The sequence below is a fragment of the Danio rerio genome, chromosome 3, assembly GCF_052040795.2.
Source record: "Danio rerio strain M-AB ecotype USA chromosome 3, GRCz13ab, whole genome shotgun sequence".
NCBI classification, from domain to species: Eukaryota; Metazoa; Chordata; class Actinopteri; order Cypriniformes; family Danionidae; genus Danio; species Danio rerio.
The window spans coordinates 7,654,370-7,675,669 of NC_141023.1; the positions used below are offsets into that span (position 1 = coordinate 7,654,370).

At 39.1% G+C, this 21,300-nt stretch overlaps 3 protein-coding genes and 1 long non-coding RNA gene across 12 annotated transcripts in view; 2 read left to right on the top strand and 2 right to left on the bottom strand.

Annotated features, from left to right (window-relative positions):
* Positions 1-21,300, bottom strand: part of rbfox3b (RNA binding fox-1 homolog 3b) — a 997,536-nt gene that overhangs the window by 361,985 nt on the left and 614,251 nt on the right. The gene's annotated exons all lie outside the window — the stretch shown is intronic.
* On the bottom strand, positions 111-15,948 carry cyp2k22 (cytochrome P450, family 2, subfamily K, polypeptide 22). 5 transcript variants are annotated; one of them, XM_087243629.1, is made up of 10 exons: positions 15,560-15,948; positions 13,491-13,804; positions 10,057-10,219; positions 9,827-9,976; positions 8,118-8,278; positions 6,739-6,918; positions 6,495-6,636; positions 3,233-3,417; positions 3,013-3,154; positions 111-497 (listed from the first exon to the last, which is right to left on the bottom strand). In XM_087243629.1, the coding sequence occupies exons 2-10, from the start codon at positions 13,689-13,691 to the stop codon at positions 310-312; spliced, it is 1,512 nt and encodes a 503-aa protein (XP_087099755.1). In that variant the 5' UTR covers positions 13,692-13,804; positions 15,560-15,948; the 3' UTR covers positions 111-309. The 5 variants fall into 5 exon arrangements, 3 of the variants coding, with proteins under 3 accessions (XP_087099755.1, XP_087099754.1, XP_087099756.1); XM_087243628.1 differs by lacking the exon at positions 15,560-15,948 and adding an exon at positions 14,298-14,370; XR_015480201.1 differs by lacking the exon at positions 15,560-15,948 and having other exon boundaries at positions 111-1,128; positions 2,800-3,154; positions 13,491-14,367.
* Positions 8,899-13,716, top strand: LOC147845498 (uncharacterized). The gene is made up of 2 exons (XR_015480359.1): positions 8,899-11,465; positions 12,188-13,716. It is a non-coding gene; the product is annotated as an uncharacterized LOC147845498 (long non-coding RNA).
* Positions 19,960-21,300, top strand: part of trim35-10 (tripartite motif containing 35-10) — a 41,865-nt gene continuing 40,524 nt past the window's right edge. For 2 of the 5 annotated variants that reach the window (XM_087243656.1, XM_087243654.1), the window contains exons 1-2: positions 19,998-20,365; positions 20,583-20,674. The gene's annotated coding sequence lies outside the window, so the exon portion shown is untranslated. Of the gene's footprint in view, positions 20,366-20,582; positions 20,675-21,300 lie in introns of all 5 variants that reach the window. The other 3 variants (XM_087243655.1, XM_087243652.1, XM_087243657.1) reach the window with 3 other exon arrangements.

Sequence of the window (21,300 nt, forward strand, 5' to 3'; positions counted from 1 at the left end):
TTCTCAGAAAACAAGTGACTGCTGCGAAATTGAGACCTAGATACCAAATCACACTGAGACAATTAAAGTGATTCTCAACAAGAAAGGACGTTCCTGGAGGACCAAGAATGTTAGGTTGTTTATTGTTTTATTCCATGTTATCCATTTTTGAGAGTTCCTTGGGAAAGTGAGCAGACCAGAATATCCATACATATATCCTCGATGAGGAAATCAGGGGAATCAGAAATCAAATTGATCTAACAGAAGCTATTAAATGCAATATACAAGCAAATATGTAAAAGCAAACATAAAACCAACAACATGTCAATGTTAAAATCGTTTCACTGCACACAGTTTATGGGGCATGGGGCTGAGTGTGAAGCCCACGACTGGTGTGAGATCCAGCTCATCTTCAGACACTCCAGGAGGAGGAGTGAAGCAGAAATGCTGAAGGAGAGATGTGAAGAACAGAAACAGCTCCATCCTGGCCAAACTCTCTCCAATACAAAGCCTGCGGCCTGAGGAAACCATACACAGAAGAAAACTGTTTTACAGTAAAAATTTAATACAGTCAAAAGTTCATGAATACCTTACAGAATTTGTGAATTGTTAAATATTAAAAAGAGTGATCATACTAAATACATGCTATTCATATAATCCACAAGAGAAAAATCATTATAATATAGGTTCCCTGAATGATACAGAGCTGAGCAGGTTTTATATTTTATTTTTAATAAAAGGTATTCATGAGTCTCTTGGTTTTCTTAATCAGTTAAACCAAAACAACTGAGAAACTTCAATGCAACGGTTACAGAAGGGTTAAACACTCATTGATGCTGTAGAAGTAAAACTGATGCATTAAAAGCTGGGGGGTGAAAACTTTTGAACAGATGATGTTTGTTTTTTTGTTTTTTTGTCTCCCCCAACCCCCGTAATTTACAAAGTATCATTTAGAAACTAAATAAAGATACTTACATGTTTTATGGAAGATAAAATATGTTAATTTTTAATCTATTCAAAATTCAAAAATGTATTCACACAAAAAATAACTTCACGAGTTCACACTTAGATATTGCTTAACAACTGTAAGCAGGTTTGGCATACTGTCCCGGGAGAGAACCCTGAGCTCGGAGATAGTTGAGCCCAGGGCTCCCGCCAGGTCCATAGAGCATGTGAGGGGAGTACGAGATCAGGTGGTTCTCGAGAGCTCCCCTTTTTTGTAAAGGAGAAGAGGAGGAGAAAGGGGTGGATGGGGGTTTCTTCGGAAAACGAAGATAAGGGAGTAATATCTAGCTAGGCTACTTATAGTGAGTTAGGATAGATCTGATTGGCTAACTAATGAGTGTAGATAGGTGGCCAGCTGCAGTCAATTATATCACGTGCTCCTCTCGAAATTAGTTTAAAAACTTCACAAAATATGGCGACTAAAGTTGTCCTTGTACACACTGGGACGCTTTTCATTTGCGTTTATCGTCAGCGTTTTTCGAGATGTTTTTCTGTATTCAAACATGATCGATTTTCACTGCCATTGAGCAGAAGAGAACGCAAAATCATTCCTTGATGTTAGATGGTGCTACACAACTTTAAGCTTCTGACACCCGCTTTAAACACAGAAGAAGAGGACATAAAGTTGACACGCTTGTTGTTAAAGTTACTGGTGATTCGGACAAGCATAGATGGTTCAAGAAGCAGCTCCAGCGATGAAGAAATGATTATTTTTCAGCAGAGCAATAAGCAGCTCTACGTTCATAACGCCTCGGGGCATCTTCTTTAATATGCGCTCGCATTGACAGGTTTGCGCTTGAGTGCCTCCAACTGCTGTTTACTGGAACTTCAGCAGCTCCGTGCATGTGATCGAAAGTGGCAATCAGATTGGTGGAGAAGGTTTCGATGTGGCGCGTCAAAACAAAAAAACAGAGCATGAGGCGTTTGATGCTTTTACGCCTGGCATTTTGCGCGTTGGCGTGCTCGATCACATTGGTGCCCTTTATTTAGTCACGAGGCATTAAACCTTGATGGAAAACGTGAGCAAAAAGCGTCCCGGTGTGCACGGACGTTTAGTAATGAGCATTACTAATCAAATATTCAATTTAATCTTTACTTAATATTCAAATTATTTTTAGCATAAGTGGAAATTAGTGTCTGATGATACAGCGTATTGTTGGTTTTTCCAACAAATATACAAATATAAAAGATCTGAGGTTTTGTAGTCCAGGGTCACAGATGTAACTGTCTTTATGTGTAATATCTCATTCTGGCTTGTACTAAGTAAAGTTTATTTATAAACTAATTTCGAGAAGATCACATGCTTATGATTTACCGCAGCCGGTCTTGCATCAGCTAATCATGATCCCCAAAACATAAGATTTATGAAGTACTATAAATAACCGCAGTCTTCAATCCACATTTTATCTTAGTCTGGAAGAAATCCCCCTTCCTCCACCTTTTCCTCCTTTTATCTCATAGATTGGGTGGCACGGCAGCCCAGTGGTTACCACTGTTAGGTGCTAAGAGCAAGAACACAGCAAGAACACTGCCAACCCTGGTCCTCACCAGGCAGGTGGGTGTTTCCATGCAGTTTGTATGTTCTCCCCGTGTCCGCTTGGGTTTCCTCGGGTTCTCTGGTTTCCTCCCACCATCCAAAGGTATCCATCATATGTAACAGACTAAGCAAAACAGGCATTCGGTCTAGCTTCCTTCCTTCTCAAAGTAGTTTACCTTAGCCACTTCAGCCGGGGAGTTTTTGATCTACCTTAGCTCAAGTTCCCAACTCGCTCTGCTAATGGGAGGGAGCCCTGGGCTCGAGGATCCCTTGAGCACATGGCTTTTTTCCGGGATAGCATGCCAAACAAGCCTAGGATAAATAATCAGCTAAGTGTGATCTCTTGAAATAAAAAATGAATATGCATTTTGCATGACCACTCATTTTGGTCAAATAAATAACATTTTTGGGATTCTGCAAGGTGTATGTAAACTTTTGTCTTTAACTGTATATGTTGATAATATAGAGTGTACAGTTAATTCAAACTCTACCTGCACCAAAGGGCATGAAGGCGTCCTTTTTCACAAACTGGCCCTGTTTATTTAGGAAGTGTTTCGGGTTAAAGCTGTCAGGTGTTTCCCACTCATTTTCATCCCTCAGCACAGATGCTATTAGTGGGAACACGCTGGTGCCCTGTACAAAACATCAAGACTGATCAATTTTAATGGTATAAATGCATAATCCTTACCATTGTTATTTTTTGAGGCAGACCTTTTTAATGAGGTATCCATTCAGATGAACATCACAGCTGGTCTGACGGAGTAAACCGATGGGCAATATGTCTGCAAATCTCTGGATTTCATGGATGACAGCGTCTGTATATGGTAAGTTTTTCCTGTCGTCCGGCACCGGCTGACGTTCACCGATCACTGAGTCAATCTCATCATGAACCTTGGCTTAAATTCAAGAGGACCCCTTTATTAAATTATTTATTCTATTATACACTTAAATATTGTTTGCATTCTTATAGAACTGGTTTTGACTTGGCTCAAGGATTCTTAGTTCAATATACATATATTGGCATCTTCAGGCCAAGAGAGTAAAAATGCTCAGGGAAGGTCCGGAAGTGTGAGCGCCAATCATCAACTGGATATTGGGTATTGAGAGAGAGAGAAGTCTTAAAAGATTCAGAGAAATATCTCATTGCTGTCTTCTCCTCCTAGTATATTCCCTCCTGGGAATCTAATTCAGCTGGTGGTGATCTGTGCTGATCGTGCTGCAGGTGATGTCACGTGTCCATGCTAGACTAGATTGGAATGCTCGCCATAAAATATATAGAGTATAAAGGATGAAGTGACCATACCCCACTGGAGTCATTGTAAGGCAGTCGCTTTATGAAGTACCAAAAGCTCACTGGTTGGATACTAAAGAGGAAGTCCAAAAGATGCTAAAGCTGGAAGTCAGCTAATCTTCACGTAGGATTACCTAGGATCATGATAACGTTTTCATCACATAGGACAAAACATCCATCTTTGACAGGTACCCCATGCCTCGGGAGGAAGGGGCATTGAAGGCATTGTTTCATTACTTAACCAAAGGATACTTGGTAAGTTGCCTGGCTCAAAGGAGAAGACCAGCTCTTCCAACCCTGGTGGGCACTGGCACGATCAGGTCTTCCATTCAGGCTCCAAAGACCCCCAGCAATGCTCCAGAGGTTAATGGATATCCTCCTCTTACCCCATCAGTCCTATGTTGCTGCTTAAATGGACAATGTTTTGGTCCAACTTGAGGTCTCGTGAGGACCACTTTACTCATCCATGGTGGGTGCTGTTTTAGTTATGGAGCGCTGGGCTCACAGGTAACCCCAAAAATTGTCGTCTGGTTTTTGCAGAGGCAAAGCCCATGGGCTACGACTTTGGCCAGGGAATCAATCAGAACCAGCAGACTAAAGTTGATGCCCTCTAGAAAGTTCAGCGAGACCCAGTTGCGTTTTTGGGGGGTTCGCTGGTTACTTTTAATGTTTTATTCCCAACTTTTCATTGTTAACCAGCACCATTGACAGACCTGACAAAGCAACCTGAGAATGTTTCTTGGGGCTCTGCAGGAGAGAAAGCATTCCAGGTGCTTAAAATGGCTCTTAAGCTAGCATCCTCCTTGGTGCTGCATGCACTAGATTTGGCTGCCTTTTTATCCACCAGACAGATGCTTCAGACTCCCTGGATGCTGTGCTATCATAGGTCCATGATGGGGAAGAGCAAGGCATAAGGTGCGTTCGACATGAAGCTCAGCTGCAGCCGGTGATCAACGAGATTAGCCGAGCGCAGGCGGGGGCGGAGTTGAAAACGGAGACGTCAAGACGGACAGCTGGACACTTCGGGACTCAAAGTTGCTGCAGTCATGATGACCTATTACATGTCGTCATCATATTTTTTTGTTATTTTTATTTATAACAACAAAACATTTACAAATAAAACAGAATACAGTCTCTACAAACTGTAGTTCCTTTTTAAACAATAAGGGACAATTATGAATAAAATATATAACAAATGCATGAGAGAAATAAGAAGAAATGAGAGGTAATATAAACAAAAACGAACAGGTCTATTAAATACAAAGCAAATAAGCATAAATTCTAGGAGTTAAACATCAATCTTTAGGCTAATACTTCTTGTTTAAATATGCTAAATAAGGGTTTACATATATGTACATTTAAAGATATAAAAATTTCAGATGTAAAAAGCAAAACAATGTGTTTTGATTAGGTCTTAATAAATGAGATTATTTTGGATAATGAATGAATTTTCAAAAAAGCATTTTAATCCAAAAAGATTGTGTTGAAAAGAACAAAAGGTCAAATAAGTGAGCTAGAAGTTTCCCAGAAAGAGTAGGTAGCCTTTAAACTGCTAGACAGGAAATAAAAAAATATATTTATATTATAATCATAAAACCATTTTATAATTATTTAATAAAAGAGTTCTTTAACTTAATTTGTTAAGAGAGCTTTAGGGTGGCAGGATCAATGATGATGATTATTTTATTTCAAGTCTTTAAGACTTATTTGAGTTCATATTTAGATTATTCACTAAAATATACACTAAAATATACCATTTAAATCGTTCATGGAGATGAATGCAGTAAATAGTCTGTATAAAAAGTTAAAAATAAACCTGTGCAAACAAGCTAACCTTTATAACCAGATTATTTAACAAAAGATGATTACTGCAGTAAAATATTGGTAGTCTTTTAAGCAAGATGTGTACAGGATAGAGAGGGTGTGAAAAGTGAATTGTTTGTTTTGAAACTTTTGAATTGGAATTTGTCCAATTATAAACCCGAAATACACGTGTTTGTTGTCATGTGGTGAACTCGGCCAATCGTGTAATACCGGTGTGTCATCAGAGCTCCTGCAGTCGCTCTTCAGGAGCTGCACGGTCTGAGTTTGCCGTCTGATCTCGGAGCGCTGTCGGGGTACTTTGATGCCACATGTGACAGTCACGTGGCGTCGGCGCAGCATCAATCCGGACAAGATTTCTAACCAGCATGCACCGCTTTAAAACAGATTTCGATCGATCTGCGCAGCGCTGCATGAAGTCGAACGCACCTATAGTTTACTTGACCCGGAAGCTCGCCTCAGTGAAACTACAGCCTTGGAGAGGGAGGCCCTTTCCATGAACTGGGCAGGTCCTGTAGCTGATATACTACCTGCTAGGAAGGACCTTCATCTGGGAATTTGGTGGGCCTTTTAATGCAGCATAACCCTGTACACAAACTTAGATTCAGCACAATCAACTCCAGTCACCATCAGCTGAATCCAATTCCAAGGAGAAATTATAAGCACAGGAGTAGAAAGAAAATGCCAGTGAACTGTTTCCCCAAATCTCTCATGCAAACCTCTCCACACCCATTGTCCAGTGAATGATCAGCGATAATGATTACAGTATTTATTATACCATCTTTGTTCTTTGTCTGTGTTTTCCCTTTCTCTTGCCACAATATATATACTTTTTTGTTTTTGTTAATGTTTTACTAGTACCTTGTATTTCAGGGTATTTGGCAATTAGCAGAAGACCCCAACGTAGCGTTGTGACTGTTGTGTCAATACCAGCACCAAACAGGTTGTTAATTGTAGTAAGGAAATTATTTGAATTGTACAATGAGTCTGTTTTGCCAGATTCCTGCAGGGTGAAATCCAAACAAGTGAGAACATCAAAATGCAATAAATAAAGTAACAAATAAAAAAATAATAAAGCAAGCATATTTTAAACATTAAACAGTACCTTGTCCTTCTGCTGCTGAATGAGGAATTTGTCAACGATTCCTCTGGGGGATTGCGGGTTCAGAGTCTTCTTCAAACCATTCACTATTTCCCCAATTTGTTTAAAGGATTCTTGGACATTGTCCACAACACGCTTTTGATTTGCCACAAACAGACGAAGCCAAGGAAACATGTTGTAGAGCTACAAACAAGCATAAAAACTCTGAGAAATAGCAATAAATCGCATTTATTCTGCTGCTCACACTGTGCTATTTCAGCCACAATATAAAATATTTTAGACACACTTTGAAAATCCTTAAAGATTTTTGTAATCCTAAAACCCAAATGAGACAATATTTGGAAAAATGTGGAAAATGCAAAACAGAAAAAATAAAAAAATTAGGGGTTGCACCTCAATATTTTATTAGTATGGTGTAGATGTCATTTTGCAGCCAATACAGCATGGGTTCATGTTGGGAATGACATACACGTTCTGCACAATGGCCAAGGGGAAGTTGAGCCATTATTTTTGCAGAATAGTGGCCAGGTTACTACGTGATGCTGGTGAAGGAAAACATTTCCTGACTTGCTCCTCCAAAACACCCCAAAGTCGCTCAGTAATATTTAGATCAGGTGACTGTGCAGGCCATGATAGATGTTCAACTTCACTTTAATGTTCATCAAATCACTCTGTCACCAATCTTGATGTGTGTATCGATGTATTATCATCTGAATGCATGGCACCCCCTTCAGGATACATTATTTGAATCATTGGGTGAACATGGATCTCCAGAAAAGTTCAGTAGTCCTAGGAAATGAAGTGCCCATCCAGCACAAGTATTGGGCATAGGGAATTCCATAATGTTGCAGCCCAAACCATCACTGATCCACTTCCATGCTTCACACTGGGCATGCAACAGTCTGACTGGTACTCTTCTTTGGGGCTTTTCCACACCGTAACTCTCCCGGATGTGGATAAGACAGTAAAGGTGGACTCATCAGAGAACAATAAATGTTTACATTGTCCAGAGGCCCGGCCATATATATATATATATATATATATATATATATATATATATATATATATATATATATATATATATATATATATATATATATATATTTGACCCTATGGAGCCCTATGGGGTGTACACTAACCTATATATCATTCAGTCACAAAATGGTGCCAAACTGTCTAAAACAGCAGCAGTGCAGACAAGCATACTATAGCTGTGAATGTACTGACAGTGAATGTACTGACTGACTGGGATGTCACTGACAGTCAAAATGATTGAAAATACCCACATGAACCTTTGTCATCCTGCGGTTATTATCTCAAAATAACATACCTAATTAAAAATAACAATCCATGTATTCATTATCGGTGGAGTGTTTGTATACCTGAACTGAAGGTGATCCAACCAACTTTGCATTTTCATTTGCTCGTACAATCGCACGGTGAAACTTAGGGCTGTTGTACTCAAATCTGATGCTATAGACAATCAAAGCGATGACGTTTGAAATGGCCATAGCTAGGGGCAATTTTGTTTCAAATGGTTTTCCTGGAAAAGGATAAGCAAGATGTTTAAAGAATAGTTCCCTCAAAAAAAGGAAAATCTGTCAATAATTACTCAACCTCATGTTGTTCCAGACTTTCATTCATCTTCGGAATACAAAATATATTTTTTATTAAATACAAAAGCTCTCAGATCCTCCATAGACAGCAAGGCTCCAGGGGCCTCATGTACGAAGACTTGCGTTGATTTGATACATTGCGTATGCACAAAGCTGTAAATGTGCATACGCAGTAAAAAATTCAGATGTATGAAACACTGTGTACGCCGAATCCCATGCATATTCTCTTTGTACATCTGAATTGCATGAAACTAAGCGCACGTGCACGAGCGCAAAACCCCTCCCTGCCTCCTCCCCCATATGAATATGCCAGTGACTCTACTTTGGCAATACCAAAGGAAAAAGCAATGGCAAAAGCAAGCAAGAAGAGAAACTTTGAACTGAATGTGAATTGGAGGTGTTCCTATCAGAGGTAGACCGGAGAAAAACTGGTGGACATCAGCAGTGTGAGTGGCCTAGTTCGTAACACTCATGGCAATATGTTTTGACACTGTCATTCATGAACCCGGTTCGAATCCAGCATCTGATTAACTCATTCTTCTTTTTTCCCCCCACTATATATCAGATTTTGTCTACTCTTCATCACCAGGAGCACAAGTAGGAATCATTAATAAGTGTGTGTATTATGTTAAGCGCATTTGAGCATCACATATTATTTGCACATTTAATGAATGGAAATGTTTCTGATTCACGTATGCAAATTCGTCTTCAGATGGCGCCTTTATAGCAGTGTGCATGCAGTTGATCGCTCCGATTACATTGGGAAAACCGGCAATCTGCACAGTTGCGCTTTAATGTTTGGCTGGTCAACTGTATGATATGGAAACCTTATATACCTGATAGACATTAACACATTTAACACAATTGGCTCTAGAAGTCACCAATAGAACAATAGAACACACAAGAAATGCACGTATGCCAGTGATGAAGTTGGCGTGGACTAACGCACATTCTCACGTTCATTTCATCATTGGACGCAGCGTTGATACATGAGGCCCCTAAAACGTTCAAAGCACAGTAAGAAACTAAAAATATTTTCAAAACAGTACAAGTGAACTGGACTGATTTGGCAAAGTTTTCGAGCCCCACCCCTGACCGAGAGTCCAGCCAGCCAACAGCCCCATTATACTGAGACCATGCTAGAGCCCATGCACTGCAGAGTCATCCAAATCTCCACAGCCTCTAGAGTCATCCAAACGTCCAGAGCAATCCAGATGTCCCGAGTCTTTCAAATCTCCAAAACCTCAAAATCTTTTTAGCAATTTGGGCTTTGAGTGTCTCTCTTGAGTGTCTCTTTGAGTGAGCTCTCAGATTTAAAAGCTCTAAAACATCTATATTTGTGTTCTGGAGACGAACAAAGGTATTCCGAGTTGGTAACAACATGAGGGTGAGTGATTATTTACAGAAGTTTCCCTTTTATACTTAAATAATTTAAAGTCACATCATTATCTTGTCCTGAAGTTTTACAGTCTTACCTCCAAACCTCTCAATTTCCTCCTTTAAATATTTGATCTCTTCAGTGATCAGTTCTTCACTTCTCTTTTTGCCCATTCCAAAATCTCGTAGGTTTGACAGAGCAAAGCGTCGCATTTCCTTCCAGTTCTCACCATTGGAAAAAACAATCCCTGCAGGGGAACGATTAATAGTGGACTTCTTGTTTCTAACTATAATAAAAATGTGGATGAAGATGAGAAAGTCCTCTTACCATAACCCTCATTGAAATCCTGGAATATGGGCGAGATATCTCTTTCTCCAAACTCCTCTGAAAGGTTCACCAGTGCCTCCTTGACCACCTTGTATCCTGACAGGACTACCACTGTTCTAGGGCCCATATGCACTGTGTAAACTGGCCCGTACTGTTTTGACAGCTGTAAGATGGAAAAGATGAAAGCCGTGAATTGTAAAGGAATGTAATTTGTCCGGCATAAATACCGATTTCTGTATTTTCCAACTTCAACATTGCGTCCCCTAGAAATTGTCTAAAATCACAAATTTTTAGTGAGGATCGTAGTTTTCATTAAACTAGACAATCTGATCGTTGGCAACATAAGTGTTCATCTTGCATGAGAACGAGAATCTGCTTCATTCAGGTCAGCATTCAAAGACATGATGGTACCAAAACAATGTCAAGACAATGGCTGATTGAGGGAATTTGGCCAGGACTCTGGGGTTACACCCCTACTCTTTACGAGAAGTGCCATGGGATTTTTAATGACCACTGGAGTCAGGACCTTGGTTTAACATCTCATCCAAACGATGGTGCTCACTGACAATATAGTGTCCCTTTCATTTTAATGGGGCATAAGGACCCACACAGACCGCAGGTTGAGTGCCCCCCTCTCCTTAACACCAATTCCAACATCAAGCTTGTTTTCTCATGAGGTCTCCCATCCAGGAACTGACCAGGCTCAGCCTTCTTAGCTTCAGTGAGTAACCGGTCTTGGGTGGCAGGGTGATATGGCTGTGTCAAGTAGCTAATTCATATTCATTTGTATGATCTCTTTTGGATTTGTTTAGTGCTGTACGAGTCCCTGTCATGTGTGTGTTTTTCTGTTTAGTTATTTGTTTCATATGCCACAACCGTCACCTTAAGGTATGTCAGCGCAGGTGTCATGAGGAAGTTGATGTGAAAATTATTCTGACGCAGCGATATATGACATGATTTCATGAATTCTGTTAATTCTGAAGCAATCGCATGAAATTTACGAAACAAAAACATTATGCCCTCACTTCCATAACGAATATTGATACAAGCTGTCAATGTACACAAACCATGAGTTACTGGTTCTTTTTCAGCACAGGAAAATCAGTCCACCAGAGGTGCACTTCCAAACACCATTGTTAGCCAAGTAAGGTCACAAGTGCTGTGGTTACAAACATCGCTCATTGATTTGGTGCTTCCCAAATCCATCGTTCCAACGAACATTCGCAAACTGTTCCCAAATAAATCTGCATTTGGATCCTCACCTCAGTTGCCACCCAATCAGTAGTTGTTTTGTGTTACCTCAGAGATGGCTTTTAGCACGTTGTTTTGGTTTTATGTTAGCTTGTTTTTATTTGCAATGATTTTGTAATAAACTAAATTGACCAACCCAAGCTCATTCTGAAAACGTAGTCCCGCGGACGTTTCTGGAGACAGCGGAATACATCCCGAGAGGTACGTACTGCTGCATTTATTTTTTTTCCAAGCGAACGCTGCGGGGCGGTGTGACGCTGTTCCCCTTTCGCGCTCGCCGGCTGACCGCTTACCTCCTTGTGGAGGGCTTTCCCGCTGCAATTCGTTTGTCCACTCAGCTCACTGTGTAACGTCGGCAGGCTCGAGAGACGCGGAGAGGAGGAGTCGACCACGGCGATCAGTTTCGAGTCCGGGGGAGAGCAGTTCCAGCAATCAGGTAAGACAAAAACAGAATCTCAAAAATTAAGTGAACGAGTTTCATGACAGGGCGAGAACGCGGCGAAATCCGAAAATGCGGTGGAATAAAAAAAAAAATCAGGGCTTTTATTTTTTTGGACGCCATTTGTAAACCGTTCAGGAAGCGAGCGGGCGGGCGGGTTGATCGGTAAAATTGGTTGGGTTGAGGGAAAGAGGAGGGCGGTCAGCCGATTGGCCGATCGCGCAGTCAATCATCCGGTCAGTCGGACAGCGGCCTCTGGAGGGTTGACGTGAGAACATCGCGGGAGCGAACCACGCTCGCGAGAGACGTTCGAGATGAGAAAAAGCGCACAACGGCGGCCTCTCGCGGATTCGCAAAAACAAAAACTGCAGCCGTACGTACCCGCCGGGATGTATTCCGCGGTCTCCAGAAACGTCCGCGGGACTACGTTTCCACAATGAGCCCGGGTTGAAATTGACTGCATTTGGACCCACACCACTTCTTTCATTCGCCATTTCCACAAACAAACTGTGCAAATCCGCCCAATGAGGGTTAGGTGTGGAGTTTAAGGCCACACCTCCTAAAAATCAGGTTTCATACTAAAATTGCATGAGCTCATATGAATTGACCTCAGCTGATGTCGGATCACATGCCCTATTGTCTCTTTATATACATCCTCTGGCTTTAGACACAAGGCATGATGCCCCTCTCAGTCTCACAAATACATTTTATTTGTTTTATTTCAACTAGAATAAAAGCAGTTTTTAACTTTTTTTAACACCATTTAAGGACAAAATTATTAGCCTCTCTGGGCTAATTTATGTTCTGATAGTCTACAGAACAAACCATCATTATACAATAACTTACCTAATTACTCTAACCTGCCTAGTTAACCTAATTAACCTAGTTAAGCCTTTAAATGTCACTTTACGCTGTATAGAAGTGTCTTGAAAAATAGTCAAAAATTATTAACTGTCATCATGGCAAAGATAAAATAAATCAGTTATTAGAAATGCATTATTAAAACTATTATGTTTAGAAATGTGTTGAAAAAATCTGCGGTCCGTAATACAGAAATTAGGGGAAAAAATAAACGGGGCGAATAATTCTGACTTCAACTGTAGATTATACTGTACATTTTGAGAATAGCTTGATGTAACTTCATATTGATATCTATCTATCTATCTATCTATCTATCTATCTATCTATCTATCTATCTATCTATCTATCTATCTATCTATCTATCTATCTATAGGTTCATCAATCAATCTCTCTATCTGTCCATCCGCCCACCCTTATATTGATCTATATATTGTAAATTGCAACCGAAATATAAAATTAGCTACCTTTCACACATCCTCTAGCTTATCACATAAGATGATGCATTTGTCCACTGGCATGATGCCCATCTCAGTCACACATTACCAAAAGATACTTTTACTCCAGTGAGGGTAAGATCTAGTGAATCTAAACCTGTCATAAACACCATACATTGTTGGCAAATGACTACTTGGCATGTATAGCATTAAGCAATAAGAGCTTTTAATAAAGAGTATACTGTACAGTATAAATGTGTTGAGAATAACTTGATATTATCTATCTATCTATCTATCTATCTATCTATCTATCTATCTATCTATCTATCTATCTATCTATCTATCTATCTATCTATCTATCTATCTATCTATCTATTCTAGTCTTGGTCAACTGTAATGTTTTGACTGGTAAAGCAAGAACATAAAAGGATAAAGTGACATTTTCTGACCTTCCAGAGGCTCATGTAGGTGTTCTTCAGGTCCAGAATATGGAGGTTCCCCAGCACTGGCAGGGGTTTGGGTCCTGGAGGATATTTTCCCTTATCTTTAGAGCTAAAGAAGTAAGAAATAACTAAAAACAGTAGCAGGAAAGCCAATATTGTACTAACAGTGAAGCCCAGTCCAGGTAATAATGCTGCAACTAGCGCCATGTTAAGAGATCTATCATAAACGTGCGCAGATCAATCCCTGATTTAGGTCTGATGTAAGCTGCAGGCTTGCTTTTATATACTCTGGAAGAAGTAGGAGGGAGAAGAGGAGAAAACTGGGTAACTTTTGTCAAAAAAACAAACAAAAAAAAACAATACAAAAATAAAGAAAAATAATTGTAATAAAACATATATTAAGATCAATTCTAAATGAGGAAAAAAATATTAGGAAATTACATTGTAATTACATTGTTAGACAAATATTGATACTTTTATTAATTCCCATCCAGACAATAAACTTATGTATGTTTGTTTTACAATTCTAAATCATTTTATATCAATAACAGCTTTATAATCTAGCCTTGCTTAGTTCTGTTTATTTTTTAGAAGATATAATTAATTATATTTTTACAGCAGTTTAAATAAAGTACATTTTAAATTTAAAACACATTGAACTTCATGCTTAAAATTAATCCAGAAGAAATTTGTTTATATATACTTCCCCTTTGAACCAAATACAAAAAAAAAATAATTGTGTTTCAATTTACAGTTGGACTTATTTGCTAAAATAATATTCTTAAGTCCACAATCTGTGAGATTTTTTAGCACCGATCACAAACGCTTGCTTTGCAGTCCTGTTTAGAGTCCGAAAGACTCAGCAGAACTCTCATTAAACACTGATTTGGATCTTTATGAGAGTTGCAACATAGTTAAACAAGAACAGAGCCATGTATATTTATGTGTTATGGCGGCTTCAAAAGAACAACCTGGCATTAAAAAGAACAACTCGATCCTAATAGTGAACTGGTTTTTACACTGCCTGCCAAATTACTCAGTATTTTGACCATCTTATGTAACCCTAAGCTCTATAAACTTGAATGCTTATTGAATTGAATTATATCAGGTGATGTGTGTTTGTGTTGTGATGGAGGGTGTGGCCAAAGTAGATCTACATCCTTATATCAAGATGTGCATAATTATTAGCCAGCTTCTTTTCCTAGGGCAAAGTGGGTCATAAAAGGGTCATAAAAGGGTCACCATTCACTATACAAAATCTGGTATCCGATGGTTAAAAAACTATGAAAATATTAAGAAAATTACATTTAAAGTGGTCCAAATGAAGTTTTGTGCAATCAAAAGATAAATTTTGATATATTTAAGGTAGGACAATTACAAAATATTCTAATGCTTTTTGGCATAAAAGAAAATTGAATAGTTTTGCCTTTAATTTGACTTGAATTTATTTCTGGCTATTGCCAAAATAGGGATACAATATTCAAGTTTTCCAATCAAAGATTTAAGGATTGATGTGATGTACATGGCTAGATCATTAACAAGTACAGCTCCACTCATTATCTTATAAATCCAAGTTCATCCAGGTTTAAATTCTTGTACATTGTTGGCCAAAATTATTACATCACTGGTATTTTCACCTAAAAATCATTTTAAGTCAGTCATTACTGAAACGTTTGGTGTGTGTGTGTGTGTGTGTGTGTGTGTCAGCATGTCAGTTTACAACTACAATTTACAATGCTTGTATTTGTAATAATCCAAGGTTATTGCATGTGCCAGGAGTCTATGAGTAGCCCATGTTTCACACTGACCTTTTCTTCAGTTAACTAGCTTCACATGTAAGTCAATATACCAGCGTATGTGTAACCATAAGCCATCAAAATGTCAATTTTCTTTTTTTACAGCATGTCATGATAACAAGACTATTTAGTGTATAGGGCTACTTTTGCTCCAATATTTCTGTGAACGCAAGTTAGCCTAGTTTTTTACATTTGAATTTTGTGCCAGAGATATATTGATTTGTGCCTCTGAGGATGAAACAAGGTTAATTAAACATTGACACTGAGTTTCTAAACAACAGGACTAACCTTCTGGATGACAGATTCATTGGCGTGGATTTAATTAAAGGTGCAGTAGGTGATTGCATTTAGAAGCATTTTTTTTTTGTGCTGGTTGAAAGTCTCTTCACAGTCTAATAATGATTACAGTAAATGATCTAAATGTATTTATATGTATTTTTATATTATGGGTAAGGCAAAAAACTAAAAAATGTTCATCCAATTAAATAGAGTCGGACCGACATCTCCCATAATTCCGAAAGGCAGGCGAAGCTGTCTGTCAGCAAATGTAGATTTGAACAACTGCGCAGACGTTTGTACTCATCTCCGCTGATTGCCGAACGTTCACGAGAGAGAGAGAGAGCGCACGTGATTGGTAAAAACATGCTGAATAAAAACTTTTTAAAAACCTTAATCAATATTGGAGTTACATTTGCACGCTGGAGAAAGGATGACACCATGTCTGAAGGATTTCTCTTAGACAGGTAATGTTCTGTTTTAAAACTGTTTTAGCTTCACGCAAAGCTGATGTAATGTGTGATGATGTGTGTTGTCGCGCGTGTACTAAAGAGTGGTGTTGTCGCGCGCGTTCTTATCAGTTGTGCCTATCATTTTGGAGAGCACTCTCTATCCATGACTAAAAAGGGCATGTGCACTGCACAGGTTGAGCCCTATGTGTGCACGTGCCTGCAGGGGAGGGACTGTGATTCAGAAATTTATGCTAAGCTGTTAGCATTGTGAAAGATCACCTACTGCACCTTTAATCTTTATCTCTATAGAGCTTTTACAAAGTAGATTATGTCAAAGCAGCTTCACACAGAAGACTATAGTAAATTGAAACTGTGTCAGTTCAGTTTACAGAGTTGAAGTTCGGTTCAGTTCAGTGTGGTTTAATTTTCACTGCTGAAAGTCCAAACACTGAAGAGCAAATCCATCAATGCACAGCTCCACAAGTCTCAAACAAAGCAAGCCATTGATGATAGTGGTGAGAAACAAACTTCACTAATTGACAAAAGTTGGTGTGGCCGGGCGATGGTGATTTAGAATGATATAAATTATGCAACTTTACAAAAATAAAAAAGAAAAGAAAAAGCCGACTAGGCCATCCTGGTATAAAGACACCAGAGACCTAAAACTTCAGCAAAGGCAGAGGCCAGGACTCAGACTCAGTGCGAGGTAACTTTATTTATGCAACACAATAAACGGACACCACAACTAAATTACTTCTTGGACACAAATGCTGCCCCCCCTCCCCTTTCGTCAGAGCCAGAGTCCCCATTGGAACCTATTCATAGCACTGCAACATTCGTAAAAATTGACACAACAAAAATCACAGCACTACCTCAAATCACCCAATGTGGACGACTCCAAATTAGCAAGAGAACGAAAACAGCAAAAATGATAATAAAAAAAATGAAGACACACACACACACTGCTGAAAAGGCGTCATTCACCCCCAATAAAACAAGTGTCCTTAAAGCAGCTAGACAGGCCAACAGTCAGCTCTAACACAAAAACAAAGAAAAAGAACTCCACAATATTATAGAAACAAGCAAACAGTTTAAAAGGATGTAAATAAACACTTGGTGCTCATTAGCTCTAGCTACAGTACGAATACGAGAAACAGCATCAATAAAAGTGTATGTTTACATACACTGAGCCATCAAAGTGTTGGCTGCATCTTATTAAACATAACAAAAGCAACCCAAACACGGCATTACAAAAGAATATAACCATTAAAATAAATATATATATATATATATATATATATATATATATATATATATATATATATATATATATATATATAAAGTAACAAAAATAGACTGATATTAACAAAAAAAATTAAAAATACAAACAATAAAATGCCCAAAAAGGCTCAACTAAAGAAAAACTCACTTCTCATTGGCTTGATTGTTCAAAAGGGAGACAGCTCTGGGGAAAAAGCTGATACTCAGTCTGCTAGTTTTTGTCTGGGGGAGCCTGAAGCGCCTGCCAGTAGGCAGGAGAGAAAACAGTCTGTGAGCAGGGTGAGAGAAATCCTTAAGAATACTGCGTGCTCGGCGCAGACAGTGTTTCTTCTGGATGTCCTCTATGGCTGGCAGTGTGGTCCCTGTGATACATTGGGCAGTTTTCCCCAGTGCCTTGCGCCCAGCTTCCATACCAGACTGTGACGCAGTTGGTCAGGATGCTCTCCATTGTGCAGCGGTAGAAGTTCACCAAGATGGCTGATGAAAGCTGGTTCTTCTTAAGTTGCCTTAAGAAAAATAGGCGCTGGTGAGCCTTCTTGACCAGGCTGAAGGTGTTAGGGTCCAGGAAAGGTCCTTTGAGATGTGGGTCCCCAAGAACTTGAAGGATGAGACGGTCTCAACGGCCATCCCATTGATGTGGATGGGATCTTGTGAGCCTGTTCATTCTATTCTAAAGTATACAATGAGCTCCTTGGAAAAAAATGTCTCCTGCAGAAATTGCATGGTGTTCTGAACATTTGTAATGTTTTTTTTTTTTTCGGCGGATAGTCGCAAGTGGCTCTCTGTATTTTGGTTTTGGAAACAAAACCAAAAGATTCAGTAAAAGCAGAATGACCATGTTGTGTGGATCTCTCAATTTTGGTGCTTTGCTTTCATGGCCGTCACCTGGCAACAGCTGTACGCAAAAGCAGCTTGATGATGGAAGAGTATCGGGGTTCAGAAGGAAAAAAGACAGAGTGAACACAAACCAGCTGAGAAGGTGGCAAGGGGCGACAACAGAACTTCAGTTCGGTCCAGGCAATTAAAAGTGTGAAAGCACCTAAGTGCATCAGAAGTAATGGCATTGTTTTTGGTCTTTGCTAGTTTGATAAATCCCTCAGACAAATTAAAATTCTTAGTGCTAATTATCTAACACTCACCGAGCTGTCTATTATAGATATGGGACGATAACCGTGTTCAAGGTATACAGCGGTTTGAAAAAGTCAAGGTTTTAAAAGTCAAAATTTTCTGCTATACTGTTCCTAAGGTATGAGTAAGATTTTTTATTTACATTTTTTGTTTGTTTTTTTAGGACAACAATGTATCCAGCAGAAAAGATATCCAAAACATGCCATATTAAATTATAAAAACAAAAAACAAACAAACAAACAAAAAAAAAACTAATAAAAAAACAGTGTTTTTTAAATAAATGCAGACAACAGAAGTCAATTATTCATTTTAACTAATTAGCTTGACATGTTTACTGCTCCAAAATATTTGAAATGTTTGCCAAAAAATACATTTTGTTCAACGGGGAAAGCAGGTTTTGTTTTTTACCCAGACATTTTAAAATAATATATTTTAGAGCTGTAATCTAAAAACAGTGATACTGTGAAACTGTGACATTTATATCCAAGGTTGTTATATCGTCAGAATCTAAACGCCCGTGCACACCTAGACGCTTTTTGCTCGCATTTACGTCGTCGTTTAACGCCTCGTGACTAAATAAAGGGCGTCAATGTGATCGTGCACACTAAAACGACAGGCGCAAAAGCGTTATTTTAAAAAAAATGCCTCAAGCTCATTTTTTCTCCACCAATCAGATTGGCACTTTTGTTCACGTGCACGGAGCTGCTGAAGTTACAGTAAACAGCACTTGGAGGCGCTCAAACGCAAACCTGTCAATGCGAGCGCACATTGAAAAAGATGCCCAGAGGTGATATGAACATGGAGCAGCTTATTGCACTGGTCAACAATCATCATCTCTTCATCGCTAGAGCTGGAGCTGCTGCATGAACCATCTATGCTTGTCAAAGTCACCGGTATTTTTTAACAACAAGCGTGTGTACTTCCTCTCTTCTTCTGTGTTACAAGCGGGGTGTCGGAAGCTTGTGTAGCGCTATCTAACATCAAGGAATGATTTAGCATACTCTTCTGCTTGACGCCAGTGAAAGTCGCTTGGGTTTGAATCCGGAAATCGCCTGGAAAAACGCTGACGATAAACGCAAACGAAAATCTTCCCAGTGGGTACGAGCCTTTATACCGGCCCATGCCTAGTCTATTCGTAAGTAAAAGTATTTTGATGTAGGGACCCCCCAAACCAGGGGTGTCAAACTCAATTCCTGGAAGGCCGAAGCCCTGCACAGTTTAGTTCCAACCCTGCTCCAACACACCTACCTGTAGGTTTCAAACAAGCCTGAAGGACTCAGTTAGTTTGATCAGGTGTGTTAAATTAGGGTTGGAACTAAACTGTGCAGAGCTGCAGCCGTTTTGGAATTGAGTTTGACACCTGTGCCCTAAACTATCCTCAAGTTGCACTTATGTAGGATATTGTAATGTGTGTGTTTTTTCTAATTGCATGTAAATATTGAATACAGCATTAATTGTAAAATGCTGTTGAGAAAGTGTTTTGCTGGTTTGCAACTGTTTCTTTAAGGTTACATGAGCTGCACGAGAGAAGGGAGAGGGAGAGAGGGAGAGAGAGAGAGAGAGAGAGAGAGAGAGAGAGAGAGAGAGAGAGGAGCATCATTTAAAAAGAGAAGCAGCTGCAGCGCATAATAGTGTTTTTCTCAGTTTTAGTGATGGTTGTTTGTGATATTAAGGCTCAAAGGCAAAGTAAATGTGAATCCCAAACGTTTCATTTGCTTTAGCTGTTCAAGTATTTTTTCTCTCTCTGTTGAGTTTTCTTTTTTGCCGTCGTTGGGAATCACACTGAATCATGAGTAATTCAAACAGTGACTGCACTGGTGGAGTTTGTGATGAAGTAGTTCTGACCTGGACACATCTGTTTCACCGCTGGGCGAGGATTGCCTGAACTGCGTGGAACAGCAGTAAACTCGTGGGACTTTCATAATATATTCGTTTTCATGGGATGGACGTAAGTGACTTTTCTTGCATTTTGAGGACCATGAGAGATCGTTCTGACACACTACAGATGTGAATGTGCACATTAAAGTATGTTTGACTGTGATGAATTTATGAAAGTTTGTAAACAGGACTGAAAGACATCATTTAAATTGTAAAGCTTTGGGGTTTGATTTCACTTCGTTTACATGTGTAAAACGATTTGAGATTATTATGTTGTTTGGCTTCAGGTACTTCCGGAAAAGTTCCTCTTCATCAAGGGTGTGGATTTTTCACCTGTTGATTCAGGGTCAAAAATGTAAAGAAATATAGAACAAAAGAGGTCAGTAAAAACAACTTTCAAACTTTTAAGGCTAGTTTACATATTTTATTTGACACTTATTAAGTTGTTCTGCAGTTATTAAGGTGCTTAGTTCTGACTAAAAGAGTAGGCTGAACATTTATCCAGTGGAATTTACACTTAAATATTTGAGTTTTTGTCAGCGCCGGTGGTGTAGTGGTTAGTGCGTCGACCTGGGGCGGACTGGGACAAAAATTCAGCCCTGGCACTGTAGCCACATCAGCCCACATTACCACACCGACACAGCCCCACCCACGGACACGAACATTCAGTATTTATTTTGGTGTACAGATTGTAAAATAATATGACATTCTTGCCAGATTTTGATAATGTCCGGGTGACCTCGGATTGGGTCGGCCAATCTTGAAATCAGGCGGCTGTCGCTGATTGGGCCAAATGCTTAACATTTATTATAAATATTATTATTATTTTATTTATTTATTTATTTATTTATTTTTATTTATTTATTTATTATTATTCATCATATCACATCTAGCAAGAGATAAAAGCTGCCTGCACGTAAAAACAATACATATTTAAAAAAAAAAAACAAGAAAAAAAAAACTGACCGGCCCACACTTAAAAATTGGTCTGGCCCTTCTGGCATT